The sequence below is a fragment of the Antechinus flavipes genome, chromosome 1, assembly GCF_016432865.1.
Source record: "Antechinus flavipes isolate AdamAnt ecotype Samford, QLD, Australia chromosome 1, AdamAnt_v2, whole genome shotgun sequence".
Classification (NCBI taxonomy): domain Eukaryota; kingdom Metazoa; phylum Chordata; class Mammalia; order Dasyuromorphia; family Dasyuridae; genus Antechinus; species Antechinus flavipes.
Window position 1 is genome coordinate 52,519,952 of NC_067398.1, and position 21,599 is coordinate 52,541,550.

General features: G+C 42.0%; 1 protein-coding gene across 1 annotated transcript in view; it reads right to left on the minus strand.

Moving 5' to 3' along the window:
• Nucleotides 1-21,599, minus strand: part of PLXND1 (plexin D1) — a 198,657-nt gene that overhangs the window by 96,386 nt on the left and 80,672 nt on the right. The window contains exon 8 of the mRNA XM_051982802.1: nucleotides 17,272-17,374. Coding sequence (XP_051838762.1) covers nucleotides 17,272-17,374 — 103 coding nt within the window. The remainder of the gene's footprint in view (nucleotides 1-17,271; nucleotides 17,375-21,599) is intronic.

Consider the following 21,599-nt stretch of genomic DNA (forward strand, 5'->3'; position numbering starts at 1 on the left):
AAAAGGAGATCCAGAGCCTTAAGAAAATTAGAAAATTAGAAGAAAAAGCCAGCAAAGCTATAAAAGACTAAGAAATAAGAAAATAAAATAGAAAGAATGATTTTAAAAATGTGAGATGTTTCATAAGAAAAAAAAACAAATCTGGAGAACAGATCAAAAAGAGAAAACAAGAATAATTGGATCACCTGAAAGCTATGACCCCCCAAAACTTGATACAATAATATAAGAAATAATTAAATTGCTCTGAAGTCTTAGAGCAAAAGAGGAAAGTAGAAATAGAAAAAACCTACCAATCACCACCTGGAAAGATCCCATGAGGAAAACCTACAGGACTATCATTGCTAAATTTTTAAACTTCCAGACCAAAGAGAAAATTTTACAAATAACAAAAACAAAAAACAATTCTAACCTGAAGCTGCAATTAGAATCACACAAGAACCATTGGCAGCTACAATAAAAGATCACAAGTCCTGGAATATTATATAATGAATTTCAAAAGAACTAGAGTTGCAGTGAAAATACTATATCCATTAAAATTAGCCAAATTCTGAATGGGAAAAATGGACATTCAATGAATTGAAAGACTTTCAGTACTTTGTTGCAAAAAAAAAAAAAAAACCCTGAGCTTAATAGAAAATTTGACATATAAGAACCAAGAGAAATATTAGCTAAACATCAAAGACTAATTTCAAAGGGCTCAATAGAAGAAACTGTTTAAGTTTTATATGTGAAAATGTGAACCATATGTCTAAGATTGTCATTAGTAGTAGAGAAAGATCAGGGTAGGGCTGAATATAATGTGACTAAAAAACAAAACCTGTAAAAAAAAAAAAGGTAAAAAGAGTAATTATGCTATACAAATAGGTCCAAGAGCAAGAACCAACACTGAGGAATTAAATGGGGGAGGAGGGCTAGTAGTTCTGAAATCCTACTTACACTGGCAATGGGTTAAAGAGGGAACAATATCTATGTATCTATATCTATATCTATATGTATATCTAGAAAGGTATAAAATTCTCCAAAATGTATAAAGACATAAGAGAAGGAAACACTAGAATAAGGTGGGGAGAGAAGAGTAGTGGAATAAGGTGTGTAGATTAATGGGAATGGGATAAAGAGGGAGGGAAGGGGATAAAGGAGGGGAAACTTAAGTAATAGTAAGGCAAGGTAGCAAGTAGAATAAAGTAGAAGAGTTATCAGGGATAGGAAACAAGAGATAAACACAAACACAATAATAATGATCAGGAGTAGAATTTATTAGAAAAAAAGTAGGAGTGATCATTGATCTCAAACAAGTCAAAGTTTTAAAAGATTCAATCAAAAAAGAGAAATCTACATTATTTTCCAGCCATATTAATATTGTTTTAGATTATTCAGAACAAACTAGGTAGTATAAGGTTGGAATATTGCTGTGGCGTAGGAAATGAGGAGATGGTGGATTTAGGAAAAATATGGAAAGATTTGGAGCTAAGAAGGATGATGTTATCCACCTTCAGAAAAACAGAAGCAGAGCACAACCTCACATAAATATATACATGCTTAACTATAGCCTGCTTGGGGGAGATCGGAGAGAAGGAAAGGAGAAAATAAAGAGTAAAGGAAAAAGTGCACAGCACAGAACAAAGGAAAACCTATAAGAAAGCAGAGAAAAGATGGACAACTCTGAATCCAATGTGTTCTATTATCATAGACACTTTCTTGAAATGGAAATGTATTGTTCCTTATTTTGAATCCTCTCCATGTTCTGCTGTGCATATGACAATGGACTCATAAAGGAGAGACATGTCTGCTTTAATCTGGGATAAACTCCAATCCCCCTAATATTAAGGGAGCCCACTTACTCTACAGAACTCTCTAGAGTAGAGGAAGCCCTGGATGGGGGCAAATCTCAAACTACTGAGTTTATCCTACAACAATATCTTGAGGAGGGAGACTGCCTCTCATCTGGCTGGGTCAGTCCCTATCTAGAAGCAACTCCCAAAGCCACAGCTTCTACACCCAACCTCATTTAGTTCTGGGTGTGCTCCAGCCCTCCAGAATTCAGGGGAGGACATTCACCGCCAGAGTGGACTCCCACACCCCTAACCTCACTATGAATGCAGGAAGATCCAGCTTCTCTTGGATGCTCCCAGGAAAATGAACGGGACTCCTAGGATGAGACCTTGAAGAGATAGTGATTATTGTGTTTGCAGTGATTTTGCTTAGATTAGTCAACAGACATGGTAGTATGTGACCACAGTAAGTGGCTGGGCAGCCAAGGGGTAGATTGTGGTGAAGCCGTATTCCCCTAACCAAGGCCCTGCCCCCTCCCTTCCCTTATTAGTATAGAAGGAGCCAGCCCAAGGTAACGATAATGGGAAGTGAGAATATAAAAGAGAACCTACAAGTCACTTACAAAACTGCCTCATAAATTAACTGAGATCACATCCGGAGACTGTAGACTTAGAAGAAGCCTCTTTGGCCCCTAAAGGCCCTCTCACTTGCATAGTAAGACCCACAAAATATTACATAAAATTACAGTGACCCTAAAGGGACACTGATAATTTTAAGATAATAAGAAATAGCCCTAAGATGGCCTGCATAGGAGTCAGTCCTTCTTCCCTCATCACCCAAACCTTAAAATAGGACCTTAAATCTCAGCCCCTGACTTGCCCTGGGTCTCTCCCCCCAAGAGCTGCAGTTGTAAGTGACATTCTGGGTCTCTCCCTCCCCTATCTCTTCTCCACACAGGCTACCCTCTGTCTACTGCCCCACTCTCTGTGACCCTCTGTCTCTGCTCTCTGAGCCTTATTAAAATGTGACTGATGCATGACTTCTCACTTGCTACCAGCATGATCTTCCTCAACAAGTTTCCAAAAAACTGGGCGAGTCTGTTCTGATCTAATGGGGACTTCTTGGTGGCTCCTCTTTTTGAGCTTGTGAATCAGGAGCACCAGGACTGAGTTACTTTGTTCTGCAGTTGCACCTTACGGTAGATGAGCTGCTCTCGATCCAGTGGGGGACAGAAGGGATGGACAAAGGCACTTTGGTCTCTCTCCCAGGTATACTAGAACATCTTGCCAATCAAATTTGTGGAGGGCACAAAGTTGGAAGGGCTTGCTAACACATTAGATGGCAGAATCTGGGCTCTTACTTTCCTAGCAAAGGCTAGAACACTGGGTCAAAGCAATGGGCTAAATGTAGGTCTGACATGAGTTGGGCAAATCACCTTCACAAGTATGAGTTGGGAAAAGAATCATGCTTAGGGCACAGGTGATCTGAAGGAGATCCAGGCAAACTGCAGGTCAATAGAGATCTCCAGGGAATATATTATTTTCATCATGTCCCTTTCCTGTCCAAGAGCTTTCTGTAGCTCCTCTTTAGCCAAAAAAAGTCAATAGGATTTTAAATTACATTAATAGAGGCACAGCTTCCAGGAATAAGGAGAGGATAGTCCCACTGTGCTCTGTGTTGGGCAGAAAACATCTGGAGTGCCGTGTTCTCTTTCAGGTACCAGAAAGATGTTGACAAGATGGAGAATGTCCAGCAGAGGGCAATCAGGATAATGAAGGAGCTTGAGATTATTGTCACAGGAGGATGGATTGAAGGACCTGGGAATGTTTAACCTGGAAAAGAGAAGGTTTAGGGGGACTATCTTATGTAAAGGGTGTCCTCGTGGATAAGCTATGAGATTTGTTCTTCTTGGCTCAGGAGGATAGAGGTTTCCTATCAATTAGCGATAACCCAAAGTGAATGGGTTGCGTCTGGAGGTCGTGGAGTTCCTCCCCTTCATTGGAGGTCTTCAATAAAGAGTCAATGGTTATTTGGTTGGGAATGTCATAGAGGGGATTCTTGTTCAGTTATTAAAAAAAGAATAAAGTAAAAAGTGCACAGCAGAAAACAAAAGAAGACTGGAAACTCTAATACAGTGTGCTCCCTTGTTATATACACTTTCTTGGAAGGGAAATTTATTATTACATATTTTGAATCATTTCATGGTCTTCTGTTTTCTGTTTTTTCTGGTCTGGATGGCCTCTGAGGTCCCTTCCAAGGCTGAGATTCTGGGATTCCAAACACCACTCCTATGAGTTAAGAGTATGGTATCACATTGTAAATAGGGATTCCCCCTCGTTCTGGAACCTACGCTATCAGGAAGGACGAACAGAGACCGAGCTGTCACAAGACAACCAGCCAGCTGTGGCTAGCAGGACAGGGAACTGTTCTCCGATCAATTAACTGGATATTTGCCACAGTCACCATCTCCTGAAAGATGATTAAACCTACAGCTTCAGCCAAGTAGGAGAAACCCAACAGGACTGTCTGAGACTCATTGCTTCCAGACTCTGCTGGGAGGAGGGAGAAAAAGGGGCTAAAGGGGCTTCTGCCTTTAAATCCAATGAGATGACATGTGTATCCACAAGGAGGGACAGAGCAGAGGGGAGGGATCTTGGAGGGGATGTGCAAGGTCCTCCTGCAGGATTCCAGGCATTTTACAGAGAGGGACACTGAGACCCAGGTTGGGAAAATGACTCATTCAGCATCACATATTGAATCAATAACCTACAAGACTGGAATCTAGGCCTCTTGATTTCCTGTACCCCATTACACAGCCTTATGTTATTAATTACAGTGGTGATAATAATGCTTCAATACTTTGAAAGATCGGTGACTTTGCTGGTAGGGGTACTCTCTACCTTCCCCATGCTCAGGCTGGGCTGACCAGGACAGGAGGAAGGGAGCAGAGGAACAACCCAAAGAACTCGCGTTTCTGGGATGCTTTATGGTTTACCAAGCACTTTGCTCCCACAGCTGTGAGGAAAACTCATGTTATTCCCTGAGCTAAGGCTCAGACACAGTAAGCGACTTACCCACAGTCACCCAGAACAAGCGACAGAACTGAGACTGACTCCCAGCCCCAATGTCTTTGTTCACACTCCCCAGACACAAAAGGTGCCCTGTTTCTGCCATCACTTCTCCTCGCTCATTCTAGGGAAGTCTAATTTTTTTTCCCTCACCCAATGGCCACCCAGAGCCCATCAAGAGCTCTTTCCGCATTAACTGCTGGCCGATTAGGAAGCCAGTCTGAGTAGCGTTGCTGGAACCAAATCAATCCAGCCCCACTCAGAATGAAACCTAAGGATGTGGAAAACAGATGGGGAGAGCTCTCAAGTGGTTCCTGAGAGCGAGAAAAGACCATAATGGAGTATCAATTGAGCTGCCCTTTGATTATTAAAAGCAGCTTTAACTTACACTGATTTCTCCTCTCTCTCTCTGACACACTGGCCCGGCCAGCCACCTAGCTTGTCTTTGAGCCAGAGAGAGATGTGACAATGGCACTGTCTAATTAACTGTACTCTTTCTTATTCACTGAGACGAGACCTAACCCAGCTGCTTCACGAGAACACAAAAACAGCCAACCCCTCTTCAAGCTCAGCTCCTTGTTAGATGGTTGTTCAGTCAGCTCTATCTGACTTCATGAAGCGGTCTGCCGCTTTCTTCTCGTTTTTACAGATGAGGAAACTGAGGCAGGGAAATTTACAGGATTTGCCCGGGATCACCCATTTAGGAAGTGTCTGAGGCTGAATTTAATTTTGGGAATTCCTCGTTCTAGGCCCAGCACTCGGTTCACTGCATACCCAGCCCTGATTTGGATCAAGTGAATTTTGCAGCACAGGGTGATTAAAAAAAGCCTGGATTTGGGGCTAAAGGCTCTGGGTTTCCTCAGTGGAGGGAGCTCCCCACACAGGGCCACCCCATGGAAAATTCTGGTGCCTTAGAGACAAGTCTCCTCTCTGAACTAAGGTCGGGGCTCCCCTTCTCTCCCTGCCTTTGTGGGCCACTTCATGCTCCCTCCCCACATCCCAACTCTCGGCTAACTTTGTGGTGATGAGTCAATCAGTCAGTTAAGAGGAGACAAGGCTCATAAGTGGCCAAGCTGGAGCAATCACCTCAGGCCAGAGATTTTCCCAGTGCTCAACTCCAGCTCTCCTGAGCCTCACGGCCTTCTCTTTGCCAGAGGAGACCTGAGTGGGCCGTTGGCCACCTCGTGGGGAGGGGGCTCTGGAGTGCTTTCCTGCCCTCTCTCCCCCCAGACACACACACATCTTGTTCTTTTCATTCATCTTCCTCTGGCTCTCCCTGAGAGGGGCAGCGGGGAGGAGAGGGAGAGGTGTCCGGGAGGACTGGGAGGTGAGAGCAACAGAGAACAGACAGGCCGGATGCCTCCCTAATCCTCAGTCAGTCTCTCCAAAGCATCCTGCCTGGCACGGCCCACCCAGATCCCAAGCCGCTTTGCCCACCTCCTCCCCTAAGCCTCTCCGTGCCGTGCTCAGGCAGCGGGGGGCTAATTTTATCTCTGTGCACCAGGCAGCCGCCAAAGCAGAGCCGTAAGCAGACCCAGGCATCCTGTCTCCTAATCCCCTGCTTGACCCAGTAAGCCTTGGCGTCTCCAGAACTAATTGGCATTTAATTAAACTCCAAATTAAGCACCCGGCTCAGAAACTTCACTGGAGCTTCCAAGGCCCGTCCTGCCTCCCTCCCTCCTCTCCAGTTCCTACTCAGGGTGGAGAAGGCCCCTGCTGGCTTGTCTCTGGTGCGATTAGTCTAATCTTCAGAGACAGGGGCTGTCTCCTCCCCTCTTCCCGTGTGAAGATGAGAGCTGGTCAGGGAAAACTGGGAGACAAGGACCCCTGGGAACTGAGCTACTGCCCGGGGAAGGGCCCAGGCTGAGGGATGCTTGTCTCATACACGTCTCCGTAGCAGCTCAGAAAGACCCTTGTTGGAGATCTCTGCGTCCCCAATTAGACTGTAAGCTCCTTGAGGGCAGGGACAGGCTTTTGTCTCTTTCTGCATCCCCAGCTCTTGGCCTTTAGTAGGTGCTTAATCAATGTTTACTGATTGATCAGTAGCACAAGGAAGCTAATGATCCCTGCTCAGGCTCCCTCCCCGGACCTCTGTGAGGTTCTGCTGAGCAGTATGGAAAGGGCCTTGCCTCAGACAAACTAAGCCTGGGAAAGACCTTAATTTAGAAAGGTCAAGGTTCCCCACTGCATCCTGGACCATCCCCAGTCATCTTGACCTCAGACCTTGCCACTGGACTTTGATGACCGTGGAGGAAAGAGTGACGACTGTACAATTCTGCCCCGCTGGAATCCAATCCACACACAAGTCAAAACATCACTCCCCCAAGGTCATCGGTCTTCTTGGAGAGCAAAACAATGAGCAGGGCAGACAAATGCCGGCAATTCCTCCTGTCAGACCCCAAACTTCCCACAGACCCCAGGGACGAGGAGAGAAGGAAGGGACGTGTTCCGAAGACAGAATGTCCGCGGCTGTGTGCCAGATTTGCTGCATTTTTCTCACATTAGTACTTCAAGGCTCCATGATTTCAGGGGAATGGGAGCAGCCTGACCAGTAACAATAATGGCTGACTTTGGGATGGCAATTCGAAGTCAGTCAAGCACTTTACATCTATTAATTCATTTAAGCATCATAATTTTGTTAGGGAAAGGCTATTATTATCCCCATTTTACAGACAAAAAGACTGAGGAGATTCAGAATGCCTAAGTAACTTGTCCAGACTCATTTAAGTGTCAGAGACAGCATTTGAGCCAGATTCTTGTAGCTGCAAGTCTAGTGGATCTCATCTACTTCATCTCTTAGCAAACAGTCTATGAGAGTTCAAAGTCTATAAGAACTCAAAATTACTCTGCAGTCAAGTGGGGTTAAGTTATGCAAGGCTTTGAATGCCAAACAGAGGATTCTGAACCCATGAAACAGAGAAAAAGTACTAGAAAGCTCTTAGCCCTGCACAGTCCCTCCTACTTCATCACTGGGGGTCACAGAGGTTGCTACAAACCACATGCTTTTTCTTCCCCCCCAAATTTATCCAACACTATTGGTACTTAATAAGTGGTAGGGGCCAGGGGCAGACTAGATGATGCCCTAGTGCACAGAGAACTGATCCTTGAGTCAAGGAGATTCATCTTCCCAAATTCAAATCTAGCATCGATACTTTCTAGCTGGACAAGTCACTTAATCCTGTTTGCCTCAGTTTCCACATCTGCATAATGGGGATAATGATAGCACCTACTTCTTAGAGTTGTTGTGAGAATCAAATGGGATAATATTTGTAAAGCACTTAGCACAGTTCCTGGCACATAGTAGGTGTTGTATAAACGTCCTTGTTCAATTGTTTCAGTCATGTCCGACTCTTCTTGACTTGGGGGTTTCTTGGCAAAGATACTGAAGTCATTTGCCATATTATTAACCAACTCACCAATCTCTGTTGCCAAGGATAAAGAGAAATTCTATAAACAACATGGCAAAATAAGGCAACACACTCATGTTAATAATAATAATAATAGCTAATATTTATATAGTGCTTTAAGATTCGCAAAGTGCTTTATGCATGTTCTCTCATTCAATCTTCACAACAACCCTCGGGGCAGATGCTCTCATTCCCTTCACTTGGAAGGTTGGCCATAAGGGACAATACTGAAAAATGTTGGAAAATATAGATCCAGATAAAGAAAAAAAAAAGAGGCCAATGGACTTATTGGAAGGCTGCCTGCTGTGTATTTTACTCAAGAGAAGCATTTATAGGAGCTGGATGTGGTGAGTACTGAATGACATTCTCAAAAATGAAACTAACTGCTTCTTAACAGACAGGAAATGACTAGTTATTGATGTGTGAATCATTTCAGAATCAGCTGTCGTGTGTGCAGTCAGTCTACTGACTAATTATTAGAGTAAAGGTTAAAATCAGCATAAAGCTTTTTTCAAAAGGATACAGAAGGGAAAAATACATGGTGTATACCATGACAATACCACCGACCTGACCTACCTGACATTAAAAAGTGAGAGTTGGATAAAGGAAAAGACATTGACTGGTTACCAACATATCCTACAAATATTTGATGAGTATAAAACAATAAGGATGCTCAGAGATCCCAGAAACCTCTTTGGCCAGCAGACGTGACTCTCTTTGTCAAGCAGAGAAATAAAGCTTCCAAAACAACCATGGTTTAGAAAATCAACTCATTTGCAAAACATTCCAGAGGAAGGTGATGGAAAAAATTAAACAGCATCAATTCATAAAACAGGAAAGAGCGGTGAAAGGAAAATAAGCATTAAAAAAGCTTGGCACGAGACCCAACTAAGCCAGATCATCCCAAGAACATTTATAGATGAAACCGGGAGTAGAACAATCAACAGATGAAAAAGAAAATGGGATGGGTCTGCCAGCATTTCCTTAGAAATCTATTTTCATCATCGTTGACAGTGGAACCACCACATTTGGAATCTAACACCTCAGTCCCTGATGTGTTGAATGAGGAAGTAGAATTGGCACTTGAGAAAATGAAGTCAGGAAGACCAGCTGGACCAGACCAAGCATACACAGACAAAATCCGTGCTGGAGAAGACCCAATTCTAAAAGCATGGTGGGGCTAATTTTTAAGATAAATGAAAGAGAAGATACCAAACAATTAGAGAAAAAACTACAGATGGAATTCTTTTTAAAGAAGACATTTGAAAGGACATCTGCAATAACCAAAGCTTATGTCTACTTCCTAATTTCTGTACCATTTTTAGGAGAATTTTCTACACATATATCGAGGGAATCTTTGTTAAAAATATGAGAAGGAAACAGGCATACTTTTATAAGCATTTTTCTACATCAGACCATTTCTTTACAGGCACATAATTGACATATCCCCTGCGTAAAATCCTACAGAATTCCTTAACAGGGAAATGAAATCACATTTGAAGATCCTGATCCTCTGACTGTCATTATGATTGGAGTAATAAAATAGGGAGAGACAAAGGCTCACTGATGATTTTTACCACTGTAATAGAGGATGTCTTGTACAAAATCAATCAATCAATCAAGAGGCATTTATTAGGTATGTGCCTAATGGAAGAGAGGTTTTCTATAATGATCAGATAGAGCAGTGGGCCTGGGTCAGTGCCAAGATCTGAGTTCAATTTGACCTCAGGCACTTCCTAGTTGTATAATCCTAGGCAAGCCACTTAACAACATGGCTTGCCTCAGTTTCCTCATCTGTAAAATGAACTGAAGCAGGAAATGGCAAACTACTCCAGAATCTTTGCCAAGAAAATTCCAAATAGGGTCATGAAGAGTTGGATGTACCTGAAATGACTGACCACAGCAAACCGATGATCATGGAACTTGAAGGAGCTTAGAGGACATCTAGCACACTTCACTTTACAGATGAGAAAACTGAGGCACAGAGGGGTAATGATACGGCCAAGGTGACACAGTAGGAAGTGCTCTCTGTCTATTCCTATTTGCCCATGACATTATGCTGACATCAAGCACCAAGACCAGGAAGAATATTGTGTCCTCAATGAAATCTAGGGCCATCCAAAGTGGACGGATGTAACAATTCTGTCACATAGAATGTTGGATCTGGAGTTGGAGAGAACAAGGTTTCAAATTCTAGTTCCACGGTCTGCTATCCAAAAATTGAGGTTACTACTGAGGTCCCCAAATCTCTGGTCCTATGAACTGAGTAAGGAAATAGAGGAAAGAAAACTTTTTGTCCACATCAGGGATTGGCAAACAGTGGCCTCAAGGTTAGATCCAGTCAACCACTTATTTTTTTATGGTCTATGAGTGAGCTAAGGATGACTTTTTAAATAAAATAAAACTTTATTTAAAAATTGATCAGCTCACAGCCCTACAAAAACACTTGGTAAGGCTTTAGTCTGTCCAACCCTAGTCTAGATGATGTCATTTTTATTGTTCAGTCATTTCACTCTCATGTCTTACTCTTCATGACCCCATTAGGGTATTTTTTTTTTGACAAATATATTGGAGTAGTTTGCCATTTCCTTCTCTAGCTTATTTTTTACAGAGAGAAAACTGATGCAAACAGGGTGCAAATGGATAGTCATATATATATATCCTGGACCAGTACTGAGAATGTGCAATGATCTGGGACTGGAATTGAGCAGGAGTAAGAAAGGAACAAAATAAATATTTATTAAAGGCCTACTTTAGAGCACTGTACCTCAGTTGTTAATATTATAATAATAGTTTGCATTAATATAGTGTCTTAAGGTTTGTAGAATTCTGTATAGATGTTACCAGCAATCCTGGGAGGAAGATGCTGATTATTCCCTCCTTTACAGCTGAGAAAACTGAGGCAGACAGAAATTCAGTCACTTGGACAAGGTTACACAGCTACTAAGAGCCTGTTGTTGTTATCTGTCCTTTGTTCTTGAAGAGGACCATGACATCAGGGAGGTGACGCCAGGACATGTGAGTGAACTGGACTGAAATGAGGGAGGGCTGGGCAAGGTGGCCTGCCTCACCTTCCCCTCCAGAGCCATCTGGGTCCAGTGGCCAGATAAGAATCAGGATGACTGGAGATGGCTCCTCCCTAAGAGTCTAAGGCAGAGTTGGAACTAAGATACTTAACTCCAAGTCAGCTACTGCTTAACCCAACTGCCTATGATCATATTACTGATACACGTTAGAGGCAGGATTAGAAATCAAGTCTCTCCTGACTTCAGATTCAGGACTGTCCCACATCACTGTATCTCATACATAAAGTCTACTTCTTTGTACCTCATCTTCTCAGAAAGGAACTGACATATTTTCTCATTCTCTCTCTCTCTCTTCTTTCTGTCTCTGTTTCTGTCTCTCTGTCCCTGTCTCTGTCTGTCTACCCCCCCCCCTCTCTCTCTTTCTCTCTTATTCTTTCTCTCCTTCCTCCCTCTCTGTCTCTCTCTCCTTCCCTCTCTCCCTTCTTTCTTTCTCTTTCATTCCAGCTTCCTTCATCCTTCTTTCTCTCTGTCTCTATCCCTGTTTCTCTCTCTGTCTCTCTTTCTCTTTGTTTCTGTCTCTTTTCTGTGTCAATCTCAGTCTCTCAGTCTCCTTGTCTCTCTTTTCTTCTTTCCTTCTCTTCTCTCTTTTTCTCTCTTTCTCTCCCTCTTTCTCTTTTCCCCTCTATCTTTTCCCTCTTCCCCATTCTGTCTCTTCTCTTTTATTCTCTCTCTCCCTTCCTCCTTCTCCCTCTCCCTCCCTCCGCCCTTTCCTCTCTCTGACTCTCTCTTAATTTGGCTCTTCCTATACACTATGTTATACTATTACTTCATAAACTTGATCCTCTTAAGCAGATGGAAAGCTCCTCGGTGGTAGGTCCTGAGTCTTCCCATTTCTTTTGGATTCCCTTCAGTCCTTGTACACGACCACATACTTCAGCAGGACTTGGTTAGGGGGTGTCCGAGGAGTTCAGGGAGGAGCAGGGCCTCTGGGGCGAGGATTTGCCAGGAACTTTTCAGGGCTGCTCGTTCCCCCTGGTATCCACCTGCCTCTTCCTGTAGCATGGGCAGCGGCCGCATCTTGTCTCTGCAGATGGGCAGAGTTAACGAGCCTGTTAGGGTGCCCAGCACGGGAAGACCTCCACTGGCTGGATGGGGGGCTGAGAGCAACTTATTCTAGTGGCCATAAGGACACTGAAGCTTGGTCAGACCAAGGTCATTCACTGTGTGCTGGTCAGCCTGACTCTTGCCTGGCCACTGGAGGAAGAGAGAACGAGGCTTTTGCCTTTGAGAAACTCTGCCTCACAAATCCAATTCATGCCCAAGTCCAGACACCCCCCACGCTGCCTTGGGTCCTTTTTGAAAACGGAGGACAAACAACAACAACAAGACCTGTGCTCTGTCCCTTACGGAGAGCAGCCTTCTTTATCAGGGCAGACCACCCACCTGCTCTGTGCTAAGCCTTGGCCACACTCACAACCTGAGCCAGAGTTAGCATGGGATAGGAACTGATGGTTCAAAGGCTGATTAGTGGGATTAACTTCATTATAAGCTGTGGGGGTGGGGGGCTGAGCAGAGCAGCTGGGCCATGGGATCGGGTGGACATTCGAGGCTCTGTGGAGAGACAGGCCATTTGTAAAAACCATGGGAACAAGCTTCCACGTGTGCTATTAGCTGCCTCAGAAACAGTAGGTGTGGTCACTTTCCCCCCTCTCTCTTTTAGTTTTAATTGATTAAATCCAGGCATCCTCGAGTGCTTGGAAAATGGTGGCTCAGTGCCAATTTCGAAGCTAGTATCAAGAGCCAAAGGGATTCTAGTTACTAAAATGACCAGGAAAGCTTAATGCTTCCAAGAAAAAAGCCTCCCACCCCCTACTGCAGCAATTGTTTAAGGCACTCAGGGGCAGAGCCCAGCCAGGGCAAAAATCACAGCCCATTCAATTTTCTCTTCCAGCCTGTTTCTATGGTTCCCATCAGACAAATCCAGAGAAAATTGATGATAAACGTTGTTGTTGCCGCTGTCCTTCAAAGGGAAACTGAGGTAGCTGGCAAGAAGAGGCGTTCCTCATGCCGGATGGGGAGAGGCAGGAAGAGGAAAGAATATATACCCCCCCCATTCTTAGGGCTTCTATGAGATGCAAAGGAAATCTGTTGAACCTAAAATCCTAGAACCTGAGTTCAATCTTAACTCTGCCACTTAACTATTTGTGTGATTTAGAGCAAGACATAAAATCTCAGTGGGTCTCTTCATCTGTAGTTACAGAGGAAGGAGTGGAAATGATTTTTAAGGTTTCTCCCAACTCAAAAAGCCCCCTTTGATTCTATGTCGATGTCCTCTTCATCTTCTCCCCCGGGGATCTCTCCTCTTTCCATTCCCCCACGTTCACAAGCTTCAGGTGTCAGTCACCAGATCTGACACGATTCCATTCCTGGTGACTTCTCGGATCAGTGCTCCTTTTGTTAGGTACCCACTCACCAGCCTGATAATTTGCAGAGCATTGGAGCTAAGCTCGTAGGCATACAGTTAGTAGATCGTATTATATTTTCCACACTTTTTAGACAATCAGACAACATTTGCCATTCTCCAATCTTTTCAGTAATTCTCCCAGTCTTCAGGAGAACTGACAGTGGTTCATTAATCACATCTGCCAGTTTTCTCCAGTACTCACTTGAACTCATCACAGGCAGCTAGGATGCCAAGTTCAGCATTTTTCCCCAAATGAATAGAAGCCCACTTAGCACAGTGCTTGACACATAGTAGGTACTTAATAAATGCTAGTTGACTGCCTGACTGATTGACTGACTACTTCCACTCCCTGTTTGGAATGAGGAATATCTCTTCTTGCCAGCTGCCTCGATTTCCCTAGTGGGTAGCAATTGCTGGCCAGACCTCATGCTTACACATTTACTTTTTGGGAGAGAAGGGTTGTTTGACGGGATTTATAGGAACAGACTGGATGAGAAAACCAAATGGCTTTTGATTTTGTCCTTATGCTAAAATATGTTGAGATCTGCCAATAAGCATTTTAAATAGTTGATCTTAAAGAATTAATAGAACCTGAATGCAGATCAAAGATGTTTTTCTTTGCTTTTTAAATTTTTCTTAGGTTTTTTTGTTTGCATTTTCTTTTACAGAATGACTTACATAGAAATGTGTTTTGTATGATGACATCTGTGTAACCTATATCAAATTACTTGCTTTCTTAATGGAGAGGATAAGGGAGGAAGAGAATTTGGAAATAAACATTTCTTTAAAAGTTAAAATTATTTTTACATGTAACTGGGAAAAGAAAATATTAAATGAGAAAAAAATGGTTGCTCTTATAAGGACGGGAGGCTTTTTTCTTGGAAACATTAAGCTTTCCTGGTCATCTCAATGAATCGCTCTTACTATCTTTCTGCTAATCTTGAGTGTTCACTCCCAATGAAGCACTTTGCTCTGCTCTTTCCAGTACAAAGAAGGATAAAACAAGCGGAAAAAAAAAGCCAAGCAGTCTCATCTCCTCTTCAACAGCAAAGGAAATGCTCTAATTTCTCTTTCCCTCAGTAAAACTCCACAACCTTCAAAAAATCATCTTTAGCAGTCTTCACTGCCCTCAGTTGATTCTAAGTTTATTACTTCAATCAGTCAACATTTATTAAGTGCCTACTATGTGCCAGACATTGTGCCAAGTACAATACTGTTCCCCCTATCTTATAGACATGTATGTCTGAGCTATAGTATTAAATGCAGAAATTAAAAAACAAAACTCCAAACCTCCAGGTCGGGATGGAGTCCCCTTGAAAGTATTTTGTATATGCTATACCGTGGTCTAGACCTTCTCATTTTTGGAGATCAATGCCTTGTACCTACATGAGGAGCAGGGTAAAGTTGGTGACAGACAGGGGGAAAGGAAAGCTCTGAGCTTTTCAATGCTTTCAACTGTTTTGTTGGAAGCTTCTGGCTTCCAGCTTCAAGAGAGAAGATGGAAAGTGCTAATCCCATTTCAGGTCACTGAAGGAAAGGACTTTGGAAAGAAGCCGAATTGAGAGGAGCTGGCCATCTTTGTCATATCCTTGGTCCCAGCTTCCTATATTAGGGATTTCAGCAGACTTTCCCTTGGGTGAGATCTGGGAATCTCTCTCTTGGTTGAGCTGACTTTCCTTGCTCCCACTGGAAGTTCCTTCACCCTGTATTGTCTGGTATATCTTCTCCCATAGATACTTTCTCTGACTCCTATCTTGCCACTAAATTGAATAAATTCGTTTCTTGGCTAAGTGTTAGGTGTGTTCATTGAGGAACTGATATTCAAAGGGGTCAAACCTTACATATAAATTTTGGGATCCTGCTTTCCCCATTAATAAAACAATGATCAGAAGTTAGATTGAATCTCATCACATCACCTGGATTAATAAAACTCAAATGGGCTCACAAAGAGATAGTCATGATGAATAACTGAATAACAATAAAATATATACATATGCCTATTTCATATAACAGAAAATAGCTTCAGTGATGAAAGAAAAAGCAGTAGAGATGCTCAACATTTCACAGAAGACAAAAATCCCAAAATAGTAGGTAGCAATAAAACCTTTAGTGCAAAGAAGCAAATTAGCCATCATAGACTTCACAGAGTTTGAGTGGTATAAAACCCGTGCTTAGAATATAGCTTTGGAAGTTAGGGATCTCTTAAAAGAATAGGCAATGTAAAAGTAGGGTTGGTATAATTTCAAAAGAGTTATGTTCATATGAAGACATCTAGGAATCAGAGAGACAAGCATAGTGGAAGGCAATGGGTAAGGACCAACACAGCTAGAAACAGAAGTGACATTGTCATTAGGGCATACCATATTCAGAAATATGCTGGAGCCAGCTCATACTGGCTTGCAAGAGTCAATTGTTAAATAATCAATGTGAGCATTTATGTCTTAGGAAATAGACAAATACTACAAATAATAGCTTGACTTATTACTTTGTTGATTGTCTAGACTTAAGAAAGTGATAGAGGACATGTTAATGGTATAAACTTAAAAGTGTATCATGCATGAATATTTTTTAAAACTCAGTTATGTTTTCTTTTTAATCAAGTACTTCTCTGAAACCTCTTAATACCCAAAAATAAGACAATTGACAAAAATAAGATGTCAGGCATGAAATTAGAATATAAAATGCATGATATCATACATATATATATATTTTTAAATGAACTGGTTGCTAAACATTTAACTACTCACCCCTGACTACAGACTTCCTAGCAAAAAGAAGAAAGAATCGATGCATTCAGGAAACAGATCACAAGCCCAACTTTGCTTATGGAATATAAATATGATAGATAGTAATGGAAGATTTTAATTATCCATATCTATGTCAAAGGCAAAACAGCTAGTAATTTTTAAATGATAACTTCTGTCTTTACAAAGTGGACAAATCAAGAAGGGGAAATTCTGTGCTGGATTTGATTCTGATCAAGAAGAAAAGTGTGGTTGCTAGAGTGGAAACAATACGAAATGACCACTCCATCATAGAATGTTCAATGAGGAGAAGAAAGGGGGTAATAATCTAACATGCATCCTATATTTTGGAAGAACAGATTTCAAGGGCTCAAAGAAAACAGAGGTAGGATCCTAAGGACCAAAGCCTCAAAGGGAAGTCAGCTCAGGGTGGAGGGTCTCAAGAATTAAATTCTAAAGTCACTGGGAGAAGGGAATCTGATGAAGAGGTGAAGTATGAATTGTCTAAAGGGACCAATGTGAATGCACAATGGGAATTTACCAACCAATTTAGATTTTATGAAGACTTGTATGGAAGATGAAAGCAAGGGCAGGGATGGAGGATCAATGCAAAATTGGGACACAATCCAGTTAAGAAAATTAGAGAAGATTCTGATCTGGGGATGGAAAGCCTGGACAGACTAACCACCTGCTCTTCCCATCAACCCTACTGAGAGTCTTGAGAGAAAACACAGAGATAAAGACATTTATAGCATGATAGGGAAAGAAACTCAGATGTGTCCAACTTACCGTGGGATTTGGTGTGTTCCCACACTCTGACACATTGGAGACACAGGTATGCTGCTGAGTGCACCAGAAACAGGGCCATCGGGTAGACAGACAGCTGGTGCATCTGGAAAACACATCAAAGGCAGAGCCATTTAACACCCACAGTATTCACCCAACCATGTCTTTACCTCCACTGCTTCCCAACACAGACCTTCCATTTCTGCTTCCCCAGTCTCCTTCACTGTCTTCAGGACATGATAGGTCTATACCCACCTCAGGTCTTTGTGTAGATTATTCTCCTCAACTGGAATCCCATTGCTCTCTAATAATTCAAATCTACTCTGTCTTCATGACCCAAGGCAATTATCTTCTTTAAGAAAGAGGCCTTCCCTGACCACCCCAACCCAGAGTGAGCTTCCCTTTCCTCTCAGTTTCTATAAGATGGGAAGGATCTTTCCTGCCAGAATTCGTGATTGAGTACTTGCTATTTTTACCTGAGATTCAATCCCATTGGATTTCATCTAATAAGCCCCCACTGTGCTCAGCTTTGAGGATACAAAGACAAAATATAAAACCTGAAACAGAATTCTACTTCTACTATTGGTTATCTCTTCATATATTTATGCCCTGCTGTTCCAATCAGACTGCAAGCTCTTGTCTTACATAATTCTCACAGGAGCTGACATAGAATGAGGCCCACAATAAATGCTCAAAAATACTTAGGACCTTAGAGAGTTGGAACTAGAAGATCTCATAGATCAGAGGATGTTGGAATATATATATATATATATGCATATATATATTTATTTATTTAAAAAGAAATGATTCTTGGTGAGTTCAGTGAATGAATATAGAATGACACAACTCAAAGAAAACTTGGAACCCAGATATTAGAATATAAGATATGTTGAGGATGTCTGGGACCTTAAAAAACAGAAGGGGGAAGCGGGAGAGGAATTAGAAGATAGGATATTTGAAGATAAAGGCATCTTGGGACAGAAAGTTAGAGGGTGAAAAGTATTTAGAACACAGGACATTAGAGGATAAAAGGGTCTTAGAACATAAAATATTAGAAAGTGAAGACTATTTAGAACATAGAACATTAGAAGGTAAAGGGTCTTAGAACATAGAATATAAGAGAGTGAAGGGTATTTAGAACATAGGATATTAGAAGTAAAGAATTTTAGAAAATAGAATGTAAGAGGGTGAAGGGTCTTTAGAACATAGAACATTAGAGGTAAAGAGTCTTAGAACATAAAATATTAGAAGGTGAAGACTATTTAGAATATAGAACATTAGAAAGTAAAGGTTCTTAGAACATAGAATGTAAGAGGGTGAAGGGTCTTTAGAACATAGAACATTAGAGGTAATGAGTCTTAGAACATAAACTATTAGAAGGTGAAGACTAGAATATAGGACATTAGAAGGTAAAGGGTTTTAGAACATAGAATGTAAGAGGGTGAAGGGTATTTAGAACATAGAGCATTTGATTGTGAAGGGAATGTCAAACTTAAGTCTATAGAAACAGAATGAGCTTTAAAGATCAGTCAATTGGCCCGATATTCTTATTTTATAGATATTTTATAAAAATGAGATTTAAAAAAGGAAAGTAATTTGCTATATCGAGGTCACCTTAAAAATTCAACCCTTGGCAAAGGGCAGATGAAGAAGAGTCTCCAATTAATAAGGCAGGAACGCTTTATTAAAAAACTTAGGGATTGTCTAAGGAGGAAAGTTGCCAGGTACCACACTTCCCTTACATTAAAAAGTAGCTGAGATTTTGACTCTCCGGGATGCTCAGCTGGGATCTTGTTCCCTCGAGTCCTAAACCACAAAGAATAGTGGTCTGTGGGAAAATTTCTTCAGCCCTCTGGCATCTCAGCCCATCCTCCCAAACCAGGGTTTACCAGACCGTTACAGAAGGAAGGACACAATCAGCATTTGAACTCAGGATGTGTGATTCTACATTCAATGCTCTCTCCATTTCATTATCAGTGGTGCTGAACTCTTGAGACAGGATAGTTGTCACAGGACAGAGAGTACCCACATGCACCTGACCTGAATCACCTCTTCCTCCTCGACTCACACACAACCTGCTGACTATATACCCCAAGCTGGGCCATCGGTCCCTGGGGATCTTTCCTCTGGGCACAGAGCCAAAGTTGCTTTGGAAGGGAGAGCACTACGGTATAATGGGAAAAACTCTGGCTTTGGAATTGGAAGATCTGGATTCGAATCCCACTTTTGCCATTGAGCAAGTATGATTTAGGACAAGTTCCTTTATGTATGTAAACCTGAGTTTCCTCAGAATGAAAAATCTGGACAAGATGACCTTGAAGATGCAACTCGGAAATCCTATCACATTCATTTCTAACCATTCAGGGAGTGGAAAAAAAACCCTATGACTCAGTAACGACTTCTCCTGCTTCCTCCTCTTCCTGCCTTCAAAGAGCTTTCATTCTACTGGTACTGTGAGGATTTTACCTGTCCTCTCCAACTAGACCTGGGTCTTTCAACCTTTTTAATGAGTCAGGGGCAGTAGAAGTTTATGGATTCTTTCCGGAATACTATTGTTAAATGCATAAAATAAATTTCAAAGGAAATCAGCTATATTGAAATCATTTTCAAACTTAAAAAAAAAAGCTCACAGATCTCAGGGCTAAGAACCCCTGAAGCTCAAGGCATAAAATTCATTTCTTAAGCCCTCCTGGGCTCTAGCACACAAGGACTCAAAAATACTAAGAATCCCCGAATGTTAGAATTTTCCCCAGGTTTTCTTGACCCTCAGAGGACAATATCTCTCACCCCCTTGCTGGAAATTTCCACTGAGATCCTCAATTTTCCCATCCAGTCTCACAGTAATAACAGCCTTTGAAAACCCACTAATCTGCTTCATTTGGACAGCTAGGCAGCCGGGGGCCCACACTGAGAACCCATGCACAGCTAGAGAAATCACAGGATTTGAGAGTCAGGGGGATCATTTTAGAAAGGAGAATATGAGGCCCAGCAGTGGGAAAGCACTTGCTCAGGGTCTCCCAGGGAATAAGTGACAGAGCTGGTATTCCCTGAGCACCACGCTAGTCTCTTAAAGCAGATTTCTAAGGATCCTGGGGAGACTGCCGAACCTCATCCTGGAACAAGAACTGCATCTTTTTGCTTATATTTGTACCCCCAACATTTAGCACAGTGGCTAGCACACAGTAGGCACTTAATAACTTGATTTGATCGCTGATTCAGGTTAGAGGTCAATTGCCCTTTATCCTCTATTTGGAAAGCACCTAAGAGGCCGGATATAATCGGGACCAGTGAGGGCCTCTGAGTCCTAAACTAACCTAGAAATGTAAGAGGGGAAATCACTTACTTCACCTCTTTCCAAGCTATTTTAAGAGAAAAAAAGAAAAGCAAGGCTGGTTTGGGGAGGGTGGGCTGAGATGCCAGAGGGCTCAAGAAGTTTCCCACAGAACAACATCCTTTTGTGGTTTAGGACTCAAGGGAGCAAGATCCCAGATGGCGCTCCTGGAAAGTCAAAGTCTCGTCTACTTTTGTTAGGGAAGTGTGGTACCTAGCAACTTTCCTTCTTAGACAGTTCCTAGGTCTTAGAGGGGGTTTTCCTGCCTTACTAATTAGAAATTTCCCTCTAGCTGCCCTTCCCCAAACACAGGTCACCCCGTTCCAGAGGGGATGTTCATCAAGCAAACACTTAATTCAGAGTTGAAAAAATGACTTGGTGAGGAATGGTTGAAAGATCTAGGGATGTTGAGCCTAGAAATAATAATAACTAGCATGATACAGTACTCTGTCGATAAGTATTTTCTTACATTTTCTAATTTGATCCTCACAACAATCCTATGATAGAGGGGCTATTGTTATCACCCCCATTTTACAGATGAGGAAACTGAGGCTTTATGACATTAAATAACTTGCTATATATTAGTATACATCTAATATACATCTGAGACAGGATTTGATTTCAGGTCTTTTGGAATCTAAGATCTGCACTCTAGCCTAGAAAAAACACTCACTTGACTATCCTTATTTTTTATAATTCTTATTTTATAAGAGAGGGCTAGGTAGCACAGTGGTATAGATTCATCTTCCTGAATTTGAATCTTACCTCAGACACTAGCTGTATGACAGTGGGGCAAGTTATATAACTATTTGCCTCAGTTTCCTCATCTGTAAAATAAGCTGGAGAAGTCATGGAGAGCTGGAAATGACTGAAACAAGTGAACCAGGTGATACAGTGGGGAGAGAGCTGTTTCTGGCTTCAGAAGGACACAAATTCAAATCCTGTCTCAGCTACTTACTAGGTAACTCCAATCACTTAATGTTCCTCTATCTCAGTTTCC